The 25463-nt window shown below is 41.8% G+C and overlaps 1 protein-coding gene across 2 annotated transcripts in view; it reads right to left on the bottom strand.

Moving 5' to 3' along the window:
• Positions 1-25463, bottom strand: part of LOC120936830 (probable cation-transporting ATPase 13A4) — a 104594-nt gene that overhangs the window by 5400 nt on the left and 73731 nt on the right. For both annotated transcript variants that reach the window (XM_040349529.1, XM_040349530.1), the window contains 6 exons: positions 24420-24516; positions 24229-24301; positions 22139-22310; positions 19816-20033; positions 5629-5717; positions 240-320 (listed from right to left, as the gene is read on the bottom strand). In XM_040349529.1, the coding sequence (XP_040205463.1) occupies positions 240-320; positions 5629-5717; positions 19816-20033; positions 22139-22310; positions 24229-24301; positions 24420-24516 (730 nt within the window). The remainder of the gene's footprint in view (positions 1-239; positions 321-5628; positions 5718-19815; positions 20034-22138; positions 22311-24228; positions 24302-24419; positions 24517-25463) is intronic.

Raw genomic sequence — 25463 nt, 5'->3', positions numbered from 1 at the left:
TGGCGGTGGGAACGAATATAACAAACGGTATGTACGGACCTTTTTTTTTTAATAAAACCGGCCGATTCTAATCGTAATTTATTTGGGAAAAGCAATGTTAAAATGTAATTTTTAGGGGAACCACCGCTTTAAGTTGATGGGTTTAATTCTGTATTAAGTTTATGTGTTAATATACTGACAATGATAGTGCAAAATCTTGTCTTCTCTAATCTGAATGGTGTTACATGTAGAATACTTACTTCAGCTAAGTATGAAACAATAACCGTAATGATCAATATGATGAGAATAGTGATTCTCCAAGAAGTTGGTGTGCATACAAGCTGTAAAAGATAAGATTTGATTATATTACCTTTAATTTCAAGTTAGCAATTAAACAATCTCATATGCATGAAATGTCAGGAGTATTTAACATTTCTCTAATGGCAACACAGACAGCAACACAAACTCTTTTTTTTAGTGGAGTGGGGAGAGGTTAGAACCTCTTTTTTTCCATCTGTATTTGAGTTTTAATGTGTAATTAGGGCCAAAACTTCCCAAAAGCCAGGAGAACTGGCTCTCGATCACATGGTCGCTGTGATAGCCTGTGATTTACTATCACAGTGATCAGTAACTATGCGCCTCACCCCTGTATTATTTCTCCTTTTTAAATGGAGAAAAAGGTACATTGTAATATTTTCTCATTGACAGAGGAGAAATATGTCAGCAAAAAAAGTTGCGTAAAGAAAAAAGGATATATATATATATATATATATATATATATATATATATATATATATATATATATATATATATATATATATATATATATATATATATATATATATATATATATATATATATACAGTACAGACCAAAAGTTTGGACACACCTTCTCATTCAAAGAGTTTTCTTTATTTTCATGACTATGAAAATTGTAGATTCACACTGAAGGCATCAAAACTATGAATTAACACATCTGGAATTATACATAACAAAAAAGTGTGAAACAACTGAAAATATATTTCATATTCTAGGTTCTTCAAAGTAGCCACCTTTTGCTTTGATTACTGCTTGGCACACTCTTGGCATTCTCTTGATGAGCTTCAAGAGGTAGTCACCTGGCGCAGCACCCCATCACTCTCCTTCTTGGTCAAATAGCCCTTACACAGCCTGGAGGTGTGTTTGGGGTCATTGTCCTGTTGAAAAATAAATGATGGTCCAACTAAACGCAAACCGGATGGAATAGCATGCCGCTGCAAGATGCTGTGGTAGCCATGCTGGTTCAGTATGCCTTCAATTTTGAATAAATCCCCAACAGTGTCACCAGCAAAGCACCACCACACCATCACACCTCCTCCTCCATGCTTCACGGTGGGAACCAGGCATGTAGAGTCCATCCGTTCACCTTTTCTGCGTCACACAAAGACACGGGGGTTGGAACCAAAGATCTCAAGTTTGGACTCATCAGACCAAAGCACAGATTTCCACTGGTCTAATGTCCATTCCTTGTGTTCTTTAGCCCAAACAAGTCTCTTCTGCTAGTTGCCTTTCTTTAGCAGTGGTTTCCTAGCAGTTATTCTACCATGAAGGCCTGATTCACACAGTCTCCTCTAAACAGTTCTAGAGATGTGTCTGCTGCAAAAGGTGGCTACTTAGAATCTATGAAATATATTTTCAGTTGTTTCACACTTTTTTGTTATGTATAATTCCACATGTGTTAATTCATAGTTTTGATGCCTTCAGTGTGAATCTACAATTTTCATAGTCATGAAAATAAAGAAAACGCTTTGAATGAGAAGGTGTGTCCAAACTTTTGGTCTGTACTGTATATATATACAGTATATATACATAAATAAATAGATACTGTAGATCATTGTTAAAGTTAGGGTCAAAGGCTGGAGTCACTGTGATTTAAGTGGGATTAAAAAAAGAAAAAGCAGGAAACTTGTATGCGTTCCATCATAACCAGATGTGGTGTAACAGAAGTCCTGGCCTACGCGTTTTGTCATTAGTGTGCCATGTCTTCAAGAGCTGCTGGAAAGCACTCTGGATGATCCGTCGGCTTTTTTCTGATTGTGTACGGTAATATGCACATCTATTTTATCAAGCTGTAAGTGTCATTTTAATTCTTACGGCCATTAATACATTATTTTACTCTGTGGGAGATCTCTCCTTTCTGCTTTGTAACATCATTATATGAGGTTATATGCAGATTCATTGAAGGTATTAGTGGGATTGGCTTGAGTATTTAAATGGATATCACCAGAAAACAGCTGATGGTTGAATGATGAGGTACACTTAATGCCAACTTGTTTTTTTTATTCTCTTTATTGATTTTTAATAGATGTACAAAAACAGAGCCTTGGGGCATTCCCCGGCTCAAAAAGTACCACGTAAATCGGTATCTAACTACAGGTTATCTGCCCAAACAGTGCTGTTAGCGACAGAAAAGCAAACAAAAAACAAAACAAAAAAAAGATACGAACAACAAAACATCACTGCTCAGCCACTTCATTTGGAGAAATTTTGAAAGTAGAATGCGCTAGTTGTCTGCGATAGAGGTGAGGTTTCCCAAGAGGGACCTCTGGTACCAGGCCTAGAATACTAAGGGTTCAATTATAGGGATGTCAGGAGGATTTTAGCAGGTGTTAGCATGGAAGGAGTGTGTATCAGATAACCCTTCTATTCTTAACCACTTAAGGACTGCCTAACTCCGATAAATGTCGGAAGAATGGCACGGCTGGGCACAATCACGTACCTATACGTCCTCTTTAAGTGCCCAGCCGTGGGTCGCGAGCGATGTGGGCACGCGCCAGCGACCCGATCCGAAGCTACTTGACCGTGGCCGCAGGACCCACGGACCCGATCGCCGCCGGCGTCCCATGATCGGTAACAGGAGCTGAAGAACAGGGAGAGGTGTATGTAAAAACACCTTCCCCGTTCTTCACAGTGACACTGTCATTGATCGTCTGTTCCCTGATATAGGGAAAGGCGATCAATGATGTCACACGTCCAGCCCCCCCCCTACTGTTAGAAACACATATGAGGTCACACTTAACCCCTTCAGCACCCCCTAGTGGTTAACTCCCAAACTGCAGTTGTTATTTTCACAGTAAACAATGCATTTTTATAGCACTTTGTGTTGTGAAAATGACAATGGTCCCAAAAATGTGTCAAAATTGTCCGATGTGTCCACCATAATGTCGCAGTCATGAAAAATCGCTGATCGCCGCCATTAGTAGTAAAAAAAAAATATATTAATAAAAATGCAATAAAACTATCCCCTATTTTGTAAACGCTATAAATTTTGCGCAAACCAATCGATAAGCGCTTATTGCGACTTTTTTTTACCAAAAATAGGTAGAAGAATACGTATGGGCCTAAACTGAGGAAAAAAAAATGTTTTAATATATTTTTGGGGGATATTTATTATAGCAAAAAGTAAAAAATAATGATTTTTTTTCAAAATTGTCGCTCTATTTTTGTTTAAATACCACCAAAAGAAAGCTCTATTTGTGGGGAAAAAAGGACACCAATTTTGTTTGGGAGCCACGTCGCACGGCCGCGCAATTGTCAGTTAAAGCGACGCAGTACCGAATTGCAAAAAGGGGCCTGGTCCTTTACCTGCATATTGGTCCGGGTCTTAAGTGGTTAAACAGCATTAGTGGAGGAAAAGTCAAGCCACACTTTGTCAAATTTAGCAATACACCCACAGGACTGATATGTGGCTTTCCAAGAGTTCAGAGAGGGCGCATCTGATTGTTTCCATTTTAGTAATATGGCTTTACAGGTGTAAAAGAGCAAAAGTCCTATGAGGGTCTTAGTTGCTGTGAGGTGCACTAAAGAGCCCACCAGGCCCAGCAAGCAGACTGGTACAGTCTGCGGGATTAAGATTGTAAACAGCGAGGCTATAAATTGCTTCACCTCTACCTAGAAAGAGTGCACTTTGGGACAGGACCACAACTTATGACATAAACCGGCCTCTAGATTACCACACTTAATGCCAACCTTGATGTATTCGTGTAAGGTCACACCAACAAGCGCATTTCAATTCTGGTGTATTCCACTAGAGTCAATTGGCTCTGTGAGTGGGGAGTGGAGCACAATTTAAATGCATGTTTACCTAATTTCTCAAGATGTATTCAATATCTTTATTTTCTACTTTATTTATTAGATGCAAGCGCTGTTTGTATACATAGTATTTGGTTCTGATACTGTTTTCTGTTTGAAATTATGTATAAATATTTTTTTATTTAATATAATTTGCATTAAGAGGGTGTGGGTGTCACATATATATGTATTTTTGTACACACAACAAATAGCATAGATATGTGTAGTATCACTGTGATCGTTGGGAGTAGGACAACTTGTTTTGGTTCATTCTTTGGTTGTGGTAGTAGCAAGAAATATACAGCTACAATTCAAATATTATATTTTTTACAGTAAATATTTATTAACCACCTAATAAAAGACCAATTTTTCCTGAATAAAAACAAGTCATAGTTCTGAATACACTAAAGCCCTGTACACATGATCGGTCCATCCGATGAGAACGGTCTGATGGACCATTTTCATCGGTTAACCGATGAAGCTGACTGATGGTCAGTCGTGCCTACACACCATCGAAAAAAAAAAAGATCGTGTCAGAATGCGGTGACGTAAAACACAACGACGTGCTGAAAAAAACGAAGTTCAATGCTTCCAAGCATGCGTCGACTTGATTCTGAGAATGCGTAGATTTTTAACCGATGGTTGTGCCTACTAACAATCGTTTTTTTTCTATCGTTTAGGAATCCATCGGTAAAATTTAAAACAAGATTGCTTTTTTTTAACTGATGGATAAATAACCGATGGTGCCCACACACGATCGGTTTGGACAGATGAAAGCGGTCCATCAGACCGTTCTCATCGGTTTAACCGATCGTGTGTACGCGGCCTAAGTAGTTGTGATGATCTGTATAGTTTTACGAACATAACTTTCTGCCAGGGTTTGTTCTTCTTGCTGGTTGGTGGGCCGCATCTTAGGCATTAACATTAATTATTAACTTTAATTAGACCTTTAATCACATGTGTGTTGTGTGACGCTGTGTCAGATAGCGTCTGGTGCACACAGCATAGTCTTTTATGTGAAGCGTATTGTATTTCTTATTTCACAGTTTGTGTACCTATATATATTACTGCTTAGCTGCTTTTACAGCCTGCTACCTTACGTCACACATTTGTGATCCCGGGTAGCTATACTCACCTTTTTCTTTTAGGATTCACCTTAACCTTTTTTTATTTTATTTTACACAAGGGTCTTCTTGCCTAGTTACGGGGCTCTATTTTGGTTCCCTTATGTTAATTTGTTGCCCACAGCGCTTCACCACCACCTATCTATATTTGCTGTTTTTCTGTTTAAGGCAGACTATCAGGTGATTAGTCCCCCTAGCGTTTAGTACAGATAGCGCAAGAGTTTTACCATTTCTAACAGCAGAAATATCTCACAGGTCATGGTGTTATCTCTTACACACCAGTAAGACATTAATATGCTTAATAAAATACATTACAAAGTAGCTGTCTGGGCTTTTTATTTTATTGCCTGAAAACAATGTTGCGTAACCTGTAATTCCCTTTTGAAAAGCTTGTAAAACAAATTGGCTCACTTACCTCCATTACTTTATATATATTGTCAATGTCAGCAAATAAAAGAAAGATGCAGACTCCAAGCTGGATTGTCAGTACAGCAGTAAATATATCTGTGGTGAAATAAGAGAATGTGAAAATGTATGTTTCATCCATCATAAGATCACATCATATTTATACAAATATGGGTTGTGGTATAGATTACTGACAAATTCAAAAAGTCACCAACATCCCTGAATATAGAATAAATGCAGGAATTTTTTTTGGGGGGGGGGATTTTGAAGGTGCCAGAAACACAATAAAGCCATAAATATATAGATAGATCTATATAAAAATACATCTTTATTTATACAAAGCTTAAAATTGTAAATATAAAAGTAAAGAAAACAACTTGTCTTTTGGTTGTCACACAAAATGTTTTAATTTTTTCTTTCACAAAGGCGGTGATGATAGAATATCTATCCTGACATGTTCTGCCACTAGGGGCTTCCTTCCATCCCCTGAGGAAGCCCCTAGTGGCAAAACATGTCGGGATAGATATTCTATTGTCACCGCCTTTGTAAAAGAAAGAAGAAAATAACTTTTTTTGTGGGTGACACAACCAGTGCTTTCTTCACTCTTATATTAACAATTTTTTTTTTTTATTAACCACTTTAGGCCCAGCCCAATTCTGACAATTCGTTTCTCCATGTAAAAATCATAATTTTTTGCAATTTTTTGCTAGAAAATTACATAGAACCCCCAAACACTTTATATGTTTTTTTAGCAGAGACCCTAGAGAATACAGTGGCGTTCATTGCAACTTTTTATCTAGCACGGTATTTGCGCAGCAATTTTTCAAACGCGTTTTTTTGGGGGGAAAAAAAACTGTTTTATGCTTTAAAAAAAACAGTAAAGTCAGCCCAATTTTTTTGCATAATGTGACAGATGAAGTTACGCCGAGTAAATACATACCTAACATGTCAGGCTTTAAAACAGGGGCATTTCGGCTACATGTGAATTGAGTTTGGTGGTCTCAGCCCGGCTCCCGGTGGGTGTGCTATGCGAGGTAAGCCTGCGCTTAGTACGCCCACCCCCCTCCCACAAAAACCACCACACTTACACGCACTCGAAATTGGGTTAACATCACGCACTTTGACCACGCGGTCTCTAAAAAGAGAGGCGAAGGACTAACGGGGCTGGTTGAGCGGGCTAATCCTCTCACTCCCTTATATAAGGAGTCCCTCTGCCCCGTTGGGCTTCAAAGCGGAGCAGGTAGGGCGGGCTGTGTGGGAGGACCCCCTCACACACCTGCCATTGCCACCCGGGGCATGGAGAAAGGTGGCAGATTGCCTCTGGGGGAGGCCTGCCTACTCCCAACTCCTGCAGTCCGGCTCCTCTCTCGAGTACACGCACAAAATACACTTTAAAAAAAACAAAAAAAACAAAAAAAAAACAGGGGCATTAAAAAATATATATTCTGTTAATTTTACTTAATTTTTTTTTATTTTGACACTGTAAACATCACTTGTAATGGGAATATGGTATGACAGGACCTCTTTACAGTGAGATATGGGGTTAATAAGACCACACATCTCACCACTATGCTGGGAAGCCTAAAAAAAGAGATCACTGCTTCACAGCTGAAGCGACGCAATTTTTTTGAATGCAGAGGAGGGGCGTGACATCATAACATTGCGCCCGGCCTCCGACGATTATAGAGACTCCGGCGACTATCCATCTGGTCCGCCGGAAATCTCTATGATCAGCATCCGGGCCCGCGGATCCTGTCACCGACTCACTGATCGCACAGGTGAGTAAGTAGAAGCACCGGAGGGTGGCGGGAGACGAGATATCCCCTTTCGCCGCCCGTAGGAATGATTAATCGGTGGAACAGCCGCTATGATCATTCCTATTGTGTAGGGAATCGCCAGCTGAAAATTTTGATATCTGAATAATGCCTGTAGCTGCAGGCATCATTCAGATATAGCCCCACAAAGCCCCACAAAGCCCAGGACGTCATATGACGTCCTCTGGGCCTCAAGTGGTCAATAAAGATATATATATATATATAGGGGGACGGGGCTTGCCGGCACCGAAGATTGTGCCTAATCTGTAAGCTCTGTAGTGAGGGAGAATTACGGATCGACTCCTGCCCGACAGACGTTGAGAAATCACTCCATCTTTACCCCACAGCTACCACAAGACCCGATCGATCATGTCCCGCAAACGGATCGGAGATCACAAGCCTAAGAAATTGACCACCTTCATGTTTCCGCCTGAGGAACAGGTCAGTGACACTCAAAATGGCGACAATGAAATATTTACCTCAGCATTACCTGGACCCCCCACACAGGGGACAGATATAGACCCCCTCACAAGTAGCCCAGCTAAAGCCAAAATGAGAATGGATCCATCGTCCTCACAGCTGCCTCAGGCATTAATTGAGTCCCAGGCCTTTCCTCCACTTCTATCCAACCAGGCCCTGCACAGTTCCATGGCATGATTACCTTCAGAAGGGTGTGCACCTCTTACATGAATGGGGAATCATCTTGGAACCCCCTTTGGATAGATTCCCACCATTACCACAACGCACGTCTCCTGCACCTCAACGCTATCAAGATTCCAAAGGAAACCAATCCAGGCCTAATGTCTGATTGCCGGGCACATTGCAGATAAATGTATATTTTCTCCCTCACTATATGCTATCCATTGCTTTTTGCTCAGTGTCTACTCTTCTTCGGTTACTAACTATTCTTCCCCCTGAAGCGGCATTGCTGTTATCAGCCTTCTTCTGTTTGTTTACGCCGCAGCTCTCCCTCGGGTGTTCGACCCGCTCCTAACAGAGAAGTTTTACCTTTATTGCTGTTCGTATAATTGTTCTGACTTGTTGAATTTTTTCGCAGCTCCAGGCCCCTTATATAGATCATCACAGTCCCACCTACCTAATAGTTCCACAATTTTGGATACAATTCACTTTTACCGCCACGCGTTTACCTACTCCAAAACGTAAGTAATTCATATCAACTCTCATATATTGTTCATCACCGGAATCCGACAATGCCTTTCACAATCTTATCACTGAATACCAAAGGCTTAAACTATCCAGCTAAAAGGCACTCCTTATGGCACACGGCCACAAGTCTCAATAGCGTCATACTCTGTATTCAAGAGACCCACTTAGTGGCTACATCAACAACCCTTTTTGTTCGAATGCCAACTTTCCTCATATCTACCATGCCACTTACTCATCAAAAAAACGTGGTGTTATGGTTGCCATAAGGAAAAATATAGATTTCTCTTTGCAACGGATGATATCTGATCCTCAAGGCAGGTACTTGATTCTACTCTGCACCCTTAACAATGTTAAATATACTTTAATTCATTTATATGCTCCCAACACACAACAAATGTCATTTATTCGGAAGACACTTCACAAAGCTCAAACAGTGAAACAGGGTCACATTCTTATATGTGGCGATTTTAACTTGTCTGTTGACATACATATGGACACTACTTCAGCAGCGAAAAGGAGGGAGTCTCCCTTGAAAAACTTTCTTCTATCACAAGACTTATTCGATGTCTGGAGATGCCACCATGGCTCTGAAAAAGGCTACACATACTTTTATCCCCACCACAAGTCTTACTCGAGAATTGACATGTTCCTTACTGACAGGTGGTTGTTACAAAAATTAAGCGCATCTGTAATCCACACTATATGTGGTCAGACCACGCTCCTATCACAATCTCCATTAATGACACTGAACGCCAACGAAATACCTTTCTGTGGCGGGCCAACAATTTCATATTGCAACATCCAACTCACTCGCAAGAAATTGCCGAGCACATTAAGGAATATTTTGATCTCAACAATGGTTCAGTAGGGGATCCAGTCATGGTGTGGAACGCGCACAAACCTGTTATTAGTGGGATTGTTATGAAACTGAGTCACTTATGCAAAAAGAAGAGAACGCAACGTATTGACGATTTGACTTCACAGATAGCCAACATTGAAACAATCCATAAACACACACCGAACCCGACACATTTGGCCCAACTTCTGTCGCTGAGACAGGAGTTGAGGACTTTACTTCTCAACTCCTTTGAGCGAATGCAACGCAAGCTCAAAGCCTCCTTCTACTCTACATCCAACAAGGCAGGAAAGAGATTAGCACAACGACTGAAAGGTAGACAGACTAAAACAAAGATTGCTTACTTGTACCATCTCCATACTAAACAGAAATTAACTAACCCTCAAGACATAGCCAACGCATTTAGTGACTATTATAGTGACCTCTACAACCTCAACCAACCCTCACACACTGACATAGACACATTCCTACAATGTGTTACACTCCCTACATTGTCGGAAAAACAATTAGACTTTTTAAATGCACCATTTACTGACCAAGAAATACTCGCGACTATATGCTCCTTGCCATTAGGTAAGGCCCCAGGACCAGACGGTTTCACAGGGGAATATTATAGACAATACTCCAACCACCTACTCCCGCATCTGACACATTTTTGCAACACCGCTGCCTCCTCTTCCATGTTTGCTAGAGAATATTTGAATGCTATTGTTGTTACACATCCGAAACCGGGTAAAGAACCAACCTCCCCACAAAATTTTCGTCCTATATCTCTTCTAAATCTAGATGTTAAAATATATGCCAAGACCATTGCTAGACGCTTACTGGAAATTATGCCTAATCTCATTCATTTAGACCAAACCGGCTTCACCAAAGGGCGGCAAGCGCCAGATGCCACGAGACGAATGGTCAACTTAATACACCATGCAGAGACGAGCGGAATGCCTTCTCTGCTGCTATCATTGGATGCAGAGAAGGCGTTCGACAGAGTACACTGGTCATATCTACAGAAAGTTCTAATTAAATTTGGGTTTAAAGGCTACATTTTGGGAGCCATTATGGCACTTTATTCCAATCCGTCAGCGCACGTATATTCAGCAGATATGCTATCCCAACCGTTTAATATAACAAATGGCACGCGTCAGGGATGTCCCTTGTCACCATTAATATTCAACCTATTAATGGAACCTCTTGCTGAACATGTGCATTCAAATCTCCTAATTACCGGATTGACTATAGGCCACATCTCACACAAAATCAGTCTCTTTGCGGATGATGTTATACTAATCCTTTTAAACCCTACCACTTCATTGGCAGAGGCCCATAAACTACTAAATTGGTTCAGCAGAGTTTCATACTATAAACTAAACACATCCAAATTGCATATTCTTGATCTCAAACTCGACGCCACTACAAAAATTCTATTACAGACCCAATACCCATTCACATAGCCAGATAAAAATATCTCGTACCTTGGGATCCAACTTACTAGATCAGTCAAACAGCTCTTTGCGGCAAACTACAAACCTCTCCTTACTGAATTACATTCCGACTCCCAAAACATTGCCAAACAGGAATTGTCTTGGTCCGGTAGACTGGCAGCATTTAAAATGCTCCATTTACCACAAATTTTGTATTTTTTCAGAACTCTCCCTATTCCCATTCCCAAATAGTTTTTTAAATCTCTCCAAACGTTACTCAACAAGTGTATATGGAAGGGGTCTAAACCAAAACTCACTCAAAACTTCTAAAACATAAATCAGCAGGCGGAGCAGGCATTTTGTGGACTACTATACTGCCACAATTCTAGACCAACTTGCTGAATGGTTCCATCCTCACCCTACTAAATTATGGAGCAATATAGACAACGTGTCACTTATTCGACCAAATTTAAAGTGGTGGGTGCTCAGCACCCCCTTCAGATCCAAACTATCCACAACTTTATCTCCCACCATGTTGGCCTCAGCTAAAGCGTGGAATACCCTGATAACTGACAACAAAATCCACTCTAGCATCCCACAAATACCAATCCCAATTGAAGTTCTTCATCACCTGTCACCCGACCTTTCCTTGTCCCATTGGTCAAGGCTGGGTTTACTGTCCATTCATGATTTATTCCGAGACTTACAGGTTAAGCCCTATCATCTTCTCCAAAAAGAATTTAACCTACCTGCCACCGACTCTTCCACCTACATTAAAATCAAACATTGCCTTGGTAAACTTCAGATACCTCTTTACACAGTACTACCTAAAGCCTGGGATTACCTGACCGACACATGCCATAAAACTAAAGGTATATCTTTTTTTTATAACATGTTACAAATTAAACTTTTCTTTACTAAGTCATCCCCCCACACTCACTGGGAAAATGATCTAAGCCAAACCTTCACGGACCACCAATGGCAAAAGGCTATACAGTCTATATATAAGGCTACTAAATGCTCCGCACTATGGAAACTCACCCAAAAAGTATCCTTGCGATGGTATCTCACAGCATCCAAGCTTGCGTCGTTCAGCTCAAAAGTAAGCGATACGTGCTGGAGATGTAACTCAGATAGAGGAGATTTATTCCATATAATGTGGAAATGTACCAAAATACAAACCTACTGGAAAACCATTTTTCAAATCCTATCAGATATAACTAATCAATACTTGCCCCCTAGGCCTGAATTGGCGATCCTGAACCTCACTATAGAATCGTTGCCTCATGTTTTCAGACATGTGGTTATACATGTCCTTTTAGCAGCTAGGCTTAGCATAACCAGATTGTGGAAGACTGATAGGCCCCCCACCGTTGAAAATACTTTAGACTTGGTAAACCTCCATTACGGATATGAGTTGACTAGCATTCAGCGCTGGCAATTTGAATAAGGGTAAGGCCATTTGGTCACAATGGGAAAGGTGGTCTGGAGCAGCAAAATTTTTATGATTAATATCTATAACTTTTTTAGAATTAATGTTTTTTATCTTTGTGATGTATTGACAAGTTAGACCCTGATTGCCTTAACTTGATGTTATGTAGGTTTCACTCTGAGCGACCATAACCTGCCTCCAGGTAACAAAAGTGGTCCCATTAGGGGTTCCTGGGGGTGGATCGTGTCCACTTACTATATCGACCTATATGTAATGTGAAATTTTGAAAACTTCCTGTTATAATTTTTTTTAACCTGTTTGTGTTTAAGCACACAATCCTGAGACGTTTGTTACCGTCTCTTAATGTATGACAATACTATACAATGTATGTCTATATTTATCTTGTTTATGATAAACTTCAATAAAAATCTATTGTTGAAAAAAAGATATATATATATATATATATATATATATATATATATATATATATATATATATATATATATATATATATATACAGTATCTCACAAAGTGAGTACACCCCTCACATTTTTGTAAATATCGTATTATTATCTTTTCATGTGACACCACTGAAGAAATGACATGTTGCTACAATGTAAAGTAGTGAGTGTACAGCTTGTATAACAGTGTAAATTTGCTGTCCCCTCAAATTAACTCAACACACAGCCATTAATTGTCTAAACCTCTGGCAACAAAAATGAGTACATCCCTAAGTGAAAATGTCTAAATTGGGCCCAATTAGCCATTTTCCCTCCCCGGTGTCATGTGACTCGTTAGTGTTACAAGGTCTCAGGTGTGAATGGGGAGCAGGTGTGTTAAATTTGGTGTTATCGCTCTCACTCTCTCATACTGGTTACTGGGGGCCAAATTCTCAAAAACATGTGTAAATTTAGGATTATCTAACTTATGTCATTTAAGTTACGGCGCCCTAAGTTGGTGTCGTAAGTACCGTATTCTCAGTGCATTTGCGCACAAAACTGCGCCATCCTTAACTTAAGTTTCAATGCGTAAGGCGTGGTTATGGCAAGTGGGAATGAAGTGGGCGTGCTTCATTGTAATGAGCCGTGACCCCATGCAAATGAAGTGCCGGCCGTACTGCGCATGCGCGCACGAATCTGGACCTCAATGCGCATGTGCAGAACTTTGGTCAGCGCAATCAGTGAGATAGGTAAAAGGCCAAGCGTACTTAGTTTGAAGATCGCCCTGTGTCTAAATAGCCCCAGTCAAACACACTTCAATTGCAAAAGTATTTCCCTGTGTTCCCTTCCTAAAGCAAGTTGCTTCTGCTTTGAACGTTTGTCAGTGTTTGTTGGTAAGATTGGTTTGTGAGAAAAGTGTTTGTGGAGTTGGAGGGTATAGTTGGTGTTTGTTTTTGATAATTTGTTCTTTGTTTTGATTGTTTGCCTGTTTGTTTTTGATAATATTTTTTTTTGGGTTTTGTTTATATTTTTTGTTTTCCTTTTTTGCCTGTTTGTTTTCGAATTAATAGTAGCTGTCTGTATATTTTTTATTTTGGCTTGTTTGTATTTTCTTTGTTGTGTGTGTGTATTGTTGTTTGTTTTTTGGGTGAGTTCCCTGTTGCTGGGTGTTGTCTGTCATGGCTCCCAAGCGCAGGAAGCTTAATTTTACCCTGGCAGAGAAGCATATACTTGCTCAGGGCGTCATTAAATTTGGGCGATTTCTCCATGGCCCTAAGAGCCACACCACCACCCCGGCCAGGAGGAAGGAGATCCTTCAAAAGATCACCGATCGGATCAATGCGGCGGGGGGGGGGGAGACCAGGACCATCGCTGGAGTGCAAAAAAAAATAAATGACTTGAGGAGCGTGTCCCGGAACAAGCTGGCAACGCTGCATGCCCATACCAGGGGCACTGGAGGAGGGGGACCCTGCCCAGTCAGGATGAGTGAGGAGGAATGGGCAGTGGCCCAGTGTTTCCACCCACAGCAGGTGGTGGGCCTGCCTGGCTTTGACAATGATCCTCTTATGAGGACAGGTATTTTTTTTGAATTTCTATCTGGTGATTAGCATGTGTGGGTGGGGGAAGGGAAGATGTGCCAAGTGTATGGATCCAACAACCTGTGATTGTTTTGTGTCCTCCCCAGATGGCCAGGAGGTTGCAGCCCCATCAGCCCAGGAGGTGGCAGCCCCATCAGCCCAGGAGGTGGCAGCCCCATCAGCCCAGGAGGTGGCAGCCCCATCAGCCCAGGAGGTGGCAGCCCCATCAGCCCAGGAGGTGGCAGCCCCATCAGCCCAGGAGGTGGCTGGCCCATCAGGTCAGGAGGTTTCAGGCCCATCAGGGCAGGCTGCTGCATCACCCCCAAGACAGGCTCATGCAGAGTCCCAAGAAGGGCAGGATTCGCCATGGGAGGGGAGTGCCCACAACTCCCCTAATTTGGATGTTGAGTGGGAGGAGGATGAGGGGGAGGAAGATGACAATATTCTGATTGGGCAGGAAATAATGATGGGCCAAGATATGACCTTTGAATCATCCCCTGAGGGAACCCCACAGGCGCCCAGAAGTCAGGCCACCATCATGGGTCGCCCCTTCCAACCCTCCTCCAACATGCAGCAGCACCCATGGCTCACTCCAACTCCTCCTCCAAGGCCACAAGCCTCAGGGGCAAGTAGGATGCCGACCCCTGAAAACAGGGGGGGGTTGGTGCGTCTGCCGGTCAGTCTGTTGAGGGACAATGTCCGGCAGACCCGCAGTCTGTCTGCAATACAAAAAACAATGAGCAAGGTGGAGCGCAGCCTGGGTGCAATGAGGGAGTCACTGGGTGACGTGGCCACCAACTCCGTGGGGGTCATCACCTGTTTGTGGGACCTGAGGAACGCCACAACAGGTGTGGCCCAGGAGGTGACTGCCCTCACCCAGGCTGTGCAGGCCAATACCCGGGCTGTGCAGGCCAATACGGCTGACATTACTTCCTGTCTGACAAGGATAGCCGTTGCCTTGGAGGGAAGGCCAGCAGGAGGACAGACACCAGGGGAGGCTGCTTCCTCCCCTGTACAGTCCCCCCCCCCTGAAAATACTCCCTCCCCTGCACAGTCCCCCCCCCTGAAAATACTCCCTCCCCTGCACAGTCCCCCCCCCTGAAAATACTCCCTCCCCTGCACAGACCCCCCCCCGTGAAGATCCCCCAGTCGGCCATGCCCGTGGGCATCCCAGAAGGAGCACTCGGCAACATCCCTAATTTGCAGGGGTACTTTTTTTTTTTTTACACTGTACTTATGATTTGGTTTATGTGTGTGAATGATGTGTGAATGTGGGGGGGTGGCATTCCTGAAAACATAAGGGTGTCACCCTCAGTTTTGGTGGAGTAGGGATCCCCAGGACCAGGGAGAAGTCATCCTAGGTTCCTGAATGGTGTATGAATGCACAGTGACATAATTGGAGCCGTGGCGGGGCGTTACTGCTCCCAAGTATCAAAGGGGGGGGGGGGTACTTGGATCTAATCCAATTCGATGTGCATGTGATGTGTCTGTGCTAGGGACCACAGTGACGTGCATTCATGCATTCTCATTGTGAGATAATTAATGTGCGTTTTGTAAATAAAAATAAACATTCTCTTTGGCATATAAGTAATGTGCATTTATTTTGCAAAATAAAGATTTAAAGGTCACATAATCTCTGTGATTTGTTCTGGGCAAATCAAAAACAAAAATATAATTAGGATCCATTTACTGGGCAAAGATGCCTTCAGACAGTTGTCTCCTGATTGCCTGGCCCTCAGCAGACCGGGTAGAGGGGTTTGGGGGGGGGGATTGCCTGGGTGGGGGGTTAGGTCAGGACATATCTCCACATGCATGCCCCTTCTTAATGCAAAATTGTGCAGTATGCAACATGCCCCAATAATTTTGCATACAAAGTCTGGGGAATACAATAGTGTACCCCCAGTCTTGTCAAGGCATCTGAATCTTGACTTTAGCATGCCAAAAGTCCGCTCTACTATAGCCCGGGTCTGGATGTGCACCTCATTGAATTTTCGTTCTCCGGGTGTTTGGGGGTTCCTAAAGGGGGTCATCAGGTGGGGTCCCAAGGCATATCCTGAGTCACCTGTAAGGGAAAAGACAGGAGGATATTAGTCATGCATGTGCCCCTTGTGATGTCTGCATCATGGGGGGGGCATACCTGACACCAATGTCACTCACCAATCAGCCAGCTGTCTCCATACACGTTCATCTCAAAGTCTCTGTAGATCTTGGTCTGCCTTAGGATGAAACTATCATGGCACGAGCCGGGAAACTTGGCACAAACGTGCCAGATGAGGCCATGTGCATCTACGATCATCTGGACATTGATCGAATGCCAGCCTTTCCTGTTTCTGAACAGGTGTTCAGTATCATGGGGGGGCTGGAGTGCCACATGGGTGCAGTCAATCGCCCCGATGGTCTTAGGAAAGCCAGCAATATTGTAAAAGTCTGTCATTGCTTGCACACGCTGGTCCTCCTGGGTGGGCATGACAAACTGGTTGCTCATGCGCCGCAGTATGGCAGGGACCACCTGATGTAGACATTTACTCATGGTTGACTGCACCATCCCAGCCACACCTCCAGATGCTCGCTGGAATGAGCCACTCGATAAAAAATGGAGGGTTGCCATCACTTTTTCAAGAGGTGTCAGGGCATGGGAACGTAGGGTTGGGGCGATTAGATCCTCATGAAGGAGTTGGGTGATCTCCAGGATGGCCTCCCTATCAAATCGGTAGTTGCCAATCACCTCATAAGCTGGCATTTGCCAAATATCACGGCGTGGCCGATAAACACGCGCCTGTGCCCTCATCCTCCTCCTCTGTGCCCTCCTCCTCCTTTGTGCCTGTAAGGCAGCAAGTGCCGTCAAAATCATCGCTGGTCCTGGCATTTTTAAACAAAAAACTTCACAACTAGAGCTCTAACCTCTAGTCACTACCTTCAGCAAACCCTTCCACAGCATGTGTAAAATTAGGGCTGGTTTTATAATGTGGAAATTTAGTCAGAAAAACTAACAGGTGCGCACAGGGCGGAAAATACGGCACACACACTTAATTCTGAGAATCGCCCTAACTCCCTCATTTGCATCTTTGCCTATCAAAAACAGCGGCGAGCCTAGCGTAATTTGCGCCCGGGAATGCGCAGGTGTAACTAATTTAAGTACGGCTGAAAATACGGAAATCTTTGCTTAAGTCGTTTTGACGATCGTGCGCAAATATACGCGCCGTGTAAATTTAGAAAAATGGAGTTAAGTCTGCGTATCTCTTTTGAGAATTTGGCCCTGGAAGTTCAACATGGCACCTCATGGCAAAGAACTCTCTGAGGATCTGAAAAAAAAAATTGGTGCTCTACATAAAGATGGCCTAGGCTATAAGAAGATTGCCAAGACCCTGAAACTGAGTTGCAGCATGGTGGCCAAGACCATACAGTGGTTCAACAGGAAAGGTTCCACTCAGAACAGGCCTTGCCATGGTCGACCAAAGAAGTTGAGTGCACGTGCTTAGCGTCATATTCAGAGGTTGTCTTTGGGAAATAGACGTATGCGTGCTACCAGCATTGCTGCCGAGGTTGAAGGGGTGGGGGGTCAGCCTGTCAGTGCTCAGATTATACACCACACACTGCATCAAATTGGTCTGCATGGCTGTCATCCCAGAAAAAAGACTCTTCTAAAGATGATGCACGAAAAAAACCTGCAAACAGTTTTCTGAAGACAAGCAAACTAATGACATGGATTACTGGAATCATGTCCTGTGGTCTGATGAGACCAAGATAAACATATTTGGCTCAGATGGTGACAAGCGTGTGTAGCGGCAACCAGGTAAGGAGTACAAAGACAAGTGTATCTTGCCTACAGTCAAGCATGGTGATGGGAGTGTCAGTGACAACCTGTGAAGCTCTGGTGAACTCCATGCCCAAGAGGGTTAAGTGCTGGATAAAAATGGTGGCCACACAAACAAAATCGTCACTTTGGGCCCAATTTTGGCATTTGCACTAAGGGGTGTACTCACTTTTGTTGCCAGCGGTTTAGACATTAACCCCCCTGGGGGTATCCCCGAGCGTGACTCGGGGTTGATTTTTTCTACCAAAATCGGTAACCCCGAGTCACGCTCGGGGTAGACATGCAGAGCCTGCAGCGTGCGCTCTCTTACCTTCTCCTGGATCCAGCGATGTCACCACGCTGTGTGAGCGAGCGGGACCTCGCTCGATTTACACAGCGTCCTCCTGTGCCGCCGATCTCCGTTCCCTGCGACGTTACGACGCACGGGAGCGGAGATCGGCGCCATATTCAAAAAAGTAAACAAACACTATACATACAGTATACTGTAATCTTATAGATTACAGTACTGTATGTAAAAAAAACACACCCCCCTTGTCCCTAGTGGTCTGCCCAGTGTCATGCATGTCATTTTATATAATAAAAACCTTTTTTTCTGCCTGAAAACTGTAGATTGTCCATAGCAACCAAAAGTGTCTTTTTATGTCAAAAATGGTTTTAGATCAGCTAGAAAACAGCGATAAAAAATTATAATCACTTGCAGAATTGTGCGATAGCGATTTGCGGGGAAATTCGTCATAAAAAAATAATAATAATGACAGCAACAATTCTGCAACTGAGCAAATTTCAGTGATTTTGAGTTGATTACATTATTGAATATTTTTTATTTTAATTATATTATTACTTGCTATAATTATTTATAATTATTTATTATATTATAATTTAAAATTTTGTTTTTAAAAAAAATGTCATACCCGAGATGCCTATTAGATTCTTGTTTGGTCAGATTTAAGTGAGTTATTCCTAAAAATCACAGGCCTACAGTATTAAAAAAACAAATTTCCTTGCAAATAATTGTACCGCTTTCAGCATGTTTTTTCAGACTGAATCATACCGCCAGGGAGGTTACCGGCTGTGTGTTGAGTTATTTTGCGGGAACAGCAAATTTACACTGTTATACAAGCTGTACACTCACTACTTTACATTGTAGCAAAGTGTAATTTCTTCAGTGTTGTCACATTAAAAAAGATATAATAAAGATATAATAAAATATTTACAAAAATGTGAGGGGTGTACTCACCTTTGTGAGATACTGTGTGATTGGTACATTCAGCCTGCCCAAACAGGGCTCAATTCCTGCTGAACCGGCTGAGATTTGAAGCGTCTATGTGCACCAGTTTCAGTAAATCTCCTCCATATTGTTGTGACTGATATTATACCACAGTGGCTGATTTTCTCTTTATTTATGCCATGTGGACCACTAATAATTTGTGATTATACCCTATCTTTCATTTGCAATATGTGTAATTAATTATGTAAATTCTGCTTGCCAAGCTATAATACCACACTAGTCTGTATGTGCACTACAGTATATTCATTAAAATAAAGTTTCCTCTGTTGCGAGGGATAAAGAAAAAAAAAGTTATGTCCATTTTTGTAATGCAAATCAGCAACTAAAAAAAACTTCAGATTTTTTTTTAAACTGCCTTTTATTCATATTCATATTTAATGATACTTACAATTTGTGTATATAGCTTGTCGAAACGGCTTGCCCTTGGAGAAGACAAACGCCACAATTATGCAGTGGATTGTGGTCAGTGGCCACAGTGTGGCTGTTTCGTAGCTCTCATGGATCATGTTCAGATCAAACCCAGTTTGAGTATTTGCAGTTTGCGGTCCAGTGCTGTTAAAGAATGTACTGCTGTTTGAAGTACTGGTATTTCCAAAGATACAAGCTCTGAAAAGACAGGATAAACTTCCAGTCATACAGTTCCTCTTTTTATTTCACAGAGCTTATGTTGACTGAAACAGGATCTATAAGTGGAGGACAGGATGCCTGAAAGGCCTGTCCTCTTCATAGATAATGTTTTATTCATAGAGGTTGTAGTATGGCTTCTATGTAAAGAGAAGCTGGGCGCAAAGCATGGGCATAGTTGCGCACTCTCTACAGGAGCCTGTGACAGTGTCCACAGTTCTATTAACCTCCGTTGCACTAGAAGTTTATGGTTGCAGGAGAATTAATGGAGGAGGAAATCGCCTAGCAGAAAAGGCATCAGCACAAGGGACACATCCTACTGACTATAAGTTGTGTCCCTTGCGCTTATTTTTGTGTGTTTTATTTTGTCTGCACTTAGGCTTTAAAGTGGTTGTAAAGCCTTAAGGTTTTTCACCTTAATGCATTCTATGCTACAGCCACTGTCGCTCTCCATTGGCTTCTGCTGCTGTAATTCAAAAGCTGTGAAGCGGTGGGCGGGGCCCGAGTCCCGCTGTCTCTGTGTCAATGGACACAGCAGCAGGACTCAAGAGAGAGCCCGCACGGGTGACCCCATGGAAAGCGGCTTTCCGCAGGGGCATCAGATGAAGAGGAGTGGCTTGGAGCACCGGCAAGGCACCTCAAAAGAAGAGGATTGGGGCTGTTCTGTGCAAAGCCCTTGCACAAAGCAGGTAAAGATAGTTTACAAACACTTTAAAGATGAAAAAAATAAAATTCTGGCTTATTTAAGAAAGTAGCATGAACATTTATGATAATGTACCCAGAAAATACCCAATAACAACTATAAAATTACTGAATTCTAACCTAGAAATAATGGCCCGGATTCATGTAGAAGCATGTATCTTTGTGCCGGCGTAACTTATCCTATTTACGTTACACCTCTGCAACTTTGAAAGGCAAGTGCCATATTCTCAAACCAAAGTTGCGGCGGCGTAGCGTAAATAGGCCAGCGTAAGCCCGCCTAATTCAAATGTGGTAGATGTGGGCGTGTGTTATGTAAATTTAATGTGACCCCATGTAAATTACGCTTTTTTGAAAGTGTCCCAGTGCGCATGCTCCAAATTAACCCGCAAGAAGCCAATGCTTTCGCCGTGAACGTAAATGACGCCCAGCCCTATTCGCGAACGACTTACGCAAACGACGTAAAATTTTAAAAATTTGACGCGGGAACGACGTCCATACTTAACATTGGTACGCCTCATGTACGCCTCATATAGCAGGGGTAACTTTACGCCGGGAAAAGCCTAACGTAAACGTGGCATATTTAGCTGATTTACATATTTCTAGGCGTAAATCAGCGTACACGCCCCTAGCGGCCAGCGTAAATATGCAGTTAAGATTAGACGGCGTAAGAGACTTACGCCGGTCGGATCTAATACAAATCTATGCGTAACTGATTCTAAGAATCAGGCGCATAGATACGACGGCTCGGACTCAGAGTTACGACGGCGTATTTTGAGATACGCCGGCGTAACTCGTACGAGAATCCGAGCCAGAGACTGCAATTTTATGCTACACTGTGCACATTATTTTGTACATTATTTGATCTGTCTACTCACCAATTGTTATGCTTTCAGAAATTCTACACTGCTGTTTCTCAATTTGTTTTCATCCATGAATTCCTTTTTAAGGTGATATTTACCAATTATCTTATGTACTTTTGACTTGGCTCACACCCATGTAATTTATGTACAGTACATTTCGGAACACAAAAGATCAAAAGTGTCATAAAAATACTTTGCATCCAATGAGGCCGTTCACATCTGTCCGTTGCATAGTAGAAATGGGGCATGTCTGATCTCCTGTGCAATTGTATGTGCAACTATCCCTTATTACCTATTGTCTTTATTTAATTGTGTGTAAATGTTTGTCAAGAAAGCCATAAGGTTTTTTTTTGTTTTTTGTTTTTTTTTAGAATTCTCACAGTTTATTGGGTAATTGTATATTGTAAGCTACAGCTTGTAAACAATTTAAACAGTTCTAAATGCAGTTTATCAGGCAGAATTGATCCTTAACCTGATCAGGAGTGCCTTTTGGGGAACCTAATCTGCTGGTTGAGAAGTGCTTACCTGCTAGGATGCTCAGAATACCATGTTTGTTGCTGGACAACGACAAATCCATAGACTTGAATGGCTGTAGTGACAATTACATGAATGACTACTGAGAGCAAGAGAGGAGGTGACATAAGTTGTGCTGGAGGCCTGTATGGTGCTAGTTTTGGATATGCATGGTTTAAACTCACTATAAAAAAAAACAAATATATACATATTATTCAGCAACAAAAAGCTACATTTTAGTAATTATAAATGTCTTAACTAACTTTACTAAACTATATTTTCAACATTGACCTAACAGTCATTTTTACATGCAAACTGACTCTGCTTCTGAGTTAAAGCTTTTGTTACCTCAACACTTCATACTTATGATATGTGCCTGCTGTACCATGTACTTGTATAAAAAGGTATCCTGTTCTCTTTGTATTGCTTCCTTTGTGTGAAATGTCTGGTGTTCCTGCTAGTCCCTCTGCTTTCCTATAAAAAACTAACAACACTAAGATCCCTTTCACACTGGGGCGGGGCGGTGTCCACTGTAAATCGCCGCTATTTTTAGCAGCGCTTTACTGTCAATTTGGCGCAGCTATTCAGCCACTAGCGGGGTGGTTTTACCCACCGCTAGCAGCCGGGAAAGGGTTAAAAACCACTGCAAACCACCTCAACCTGCTCTCATCGAATGATCAGACTTGTCACTCCCCCACCGCACTTCCATTCACTTGGAAGCTCAGTGTGCTGCTGCTTCTCTTCCCCCCAGCTCTTATGCAGCTGAGAACTGAGGGAATGTGATCATTTAAAAAAAAGGGAATACGGGTATTTATAAAGTTTTATTTTTATATCTATATAAAAATGTTTTGCCTTTCATTTCAATTTTAAACTGAATGGGTTGTTTTACAAGGTGATCGTTTACAATCACGTTAAGTTGCCACTAGATGGCATTATTCACCCATTCTGTGTTCTGGCATACAGTTATTGTTGATACTTGATAATGTGTACAGTAGGGATACTGAGCGTCAGCAATGTTTCCACAGCAGACAACCATTCTGGCCCCCATCCCACGTCCACTGCATTGTTTAAAATCTTCTTTTAAATGTTTGCAGATTTTCGTAGATCGCCGCATTTCTGCGGCGGCGTAACATATCTCATTTACGTTACTCCGCCGCAAGTTTTACAGGCAAGTGCTTGATTCACAAAGCACTTATCTGTAAAGTTGCGGCGATGTAGCGTAAATCCCCCGGCGCAAGCCCGCCTAATTCAAATGATCCGGGCAGGGGCAACTTTACGCGTCGCAAATCTAACGTAAACGTCGTATCTTCACTGCGTCGACCGCTTGTACGTTCGGGAATTCGCGTATTTTGCTAATTTGCATACTCGATCGGGAAAACAACGGAGTCGACACCCAGCGGCGAAAAAAAGATCTGACAGCGTAAGAGCCTTACGCCTGTCGGATCTAATGGTTATCTATGCGTAACTGATTCTAAGAATCAGTCGCATAGATACGACGGCCCAGATTAGGACTTACGACGGCGCACATGGCGTTGCGCCATCGTAAGCCCTTTCAGAATCCGGGCCATATTGTCCAGGGCTAAATTGTCCTTTACTAGGCATTCAATAAACAGGTAGTTGAAAGATAAACTCCAGACATTTTGATTGTGTTGGATAATGTTTGCAAGAGTTAGATCTTTTGGGGTTCTTATTGTTGTGTTTCCACTGGGGAGATTTACCTTTATTTTCTGCACCAGTGACCCCCAGAGCATTTCTGCGAGCTGCATGTAATCCTACCCTTATCTGAAATGAATTATTTATATATTTAATTGAAAAATCTAATTTGTGCTGGTGACAACATCAATCTTTACAATGGGGACACAGGCAGCAATAAAGCCCAAATAGAGGATCAAACCTTCACTCCAGTAATAAAAAAAAAAGATTGGAGAACCACTTTAACATTTAGACTACCCAATAGTTACTTGGGAACTTTTGATATTACCAGGTTAAACACATTCTGCTTTTGTTTCTTGAAAACTTTTGCCGGCTTCTGAAAATTAGACAGGGATATAGCTTCTGTGGATAAGCGCATGTACAAAATGTATACATATAATTTTTCTTACTTGTTAAGCAGACTACGATAGTTACAGCCATATCCTGGGCAAGAAGTTGGTAGTTTGACAAGATGTTAACTTGCTAAAAAAAAGAAAGAAGTTCTATATTTATTATATAATATAATTTCATTTATCCCTATGTATACATTAAGCTATAGCAAACAATTGTGCTAAAAAAGAATACATAAAAAAGAATTTACCCAGTATAGTAGCAATAAGCACACAAACTGGATCATGGCATAAAGGGTCATGTATTTAAAAACACAGAAAGATGTGACCAGAGCAGCTCTCCCTTCCCTGTGAAGGAAGACACAAGAAATCATTAATGGCTATGACACAGCCGTTCATACAGGTTGGGGAGAAGGATACCCATAAACATGAACTAACCATTGTACAATCCAGGCCACGTTGTGACATACTGCAAAATATATTGGTGGGAAAGCATATTTCTAAATGATTGCTAAGAAAAATCATAAAATTGGCACTGCGTGACTATCTGCTCCGTGTACACTTGGCTGAAATAATTGTGAAATTAGTTTTCACAAAGAAGTAGTTTTGGTAGTCAAATCTACCAAATGCAAACTTATCTCTATGGTTAATTTACAGGAACTGGTAGAGAACATTAGCTATCAAATCATGCAAGTAATAAAAACAATGTAGTAGTAGTGTGTTGTTTATTCACATATCATAGGTCCAAAGGTTGGACTTGATGGACTTGTGTCTTTTTTCAACCTCACCTACTATGTAACTATAACATGGAAGTTCTTGGATGGATACAAATTCTAAGCTTATACAGTAGCAATCCATCTATTCATTGACTTTTGCCTCATCATACCTAAATTCTCCATAGCATTAGTATTATTATTATACAGGATTTATATAATGCCAACAGTTTGCACAGTGCTTTACCCCGTCATGTCGAATCTTCTATCTATATCGAACTGTTGTCGCAATGAAATGAAAATAAAGCACTTTTTAGGTTAAGTCTTTCGGATTTTGGATTCTGCACGTTCGATTATCGTTTGTTAAAACGAACGCGAAAATCCCTGAAATTCGGACGAAAATGCATTCGGACGAAAACGAATGCACATGTCTAGTTGGGTTCTTGACTTCCCAGTTACCTTCTAGATGAACTGAGACATTAGTTTTTTTTTACCTGCCACTAGTGGAACCTAACTTCATATCTACATTTTTGATGCGTATAACTTACCATTTTTGAAGAACTGAACCTTGCACCTGTACCC

Source organism: Rana temporaria, chromosome 4, assembly GCF_905171775.1.
Source record: "Rana temporaria chromosome 4, aRanTem1.1, whole genome shotgun sequence".
Taxonomy (NCBI): domain Eukaryota; kingdom Metazoa; phylum Chordata; class Amphibia; order Anura; family Ranidae; genus Rana; species Rana temporaria.
The sequence above is the reverse complement of the archived record's forward strand: the minus strand, read 5'-3'. Positions and strand labels throughout refer to the sequence as shown.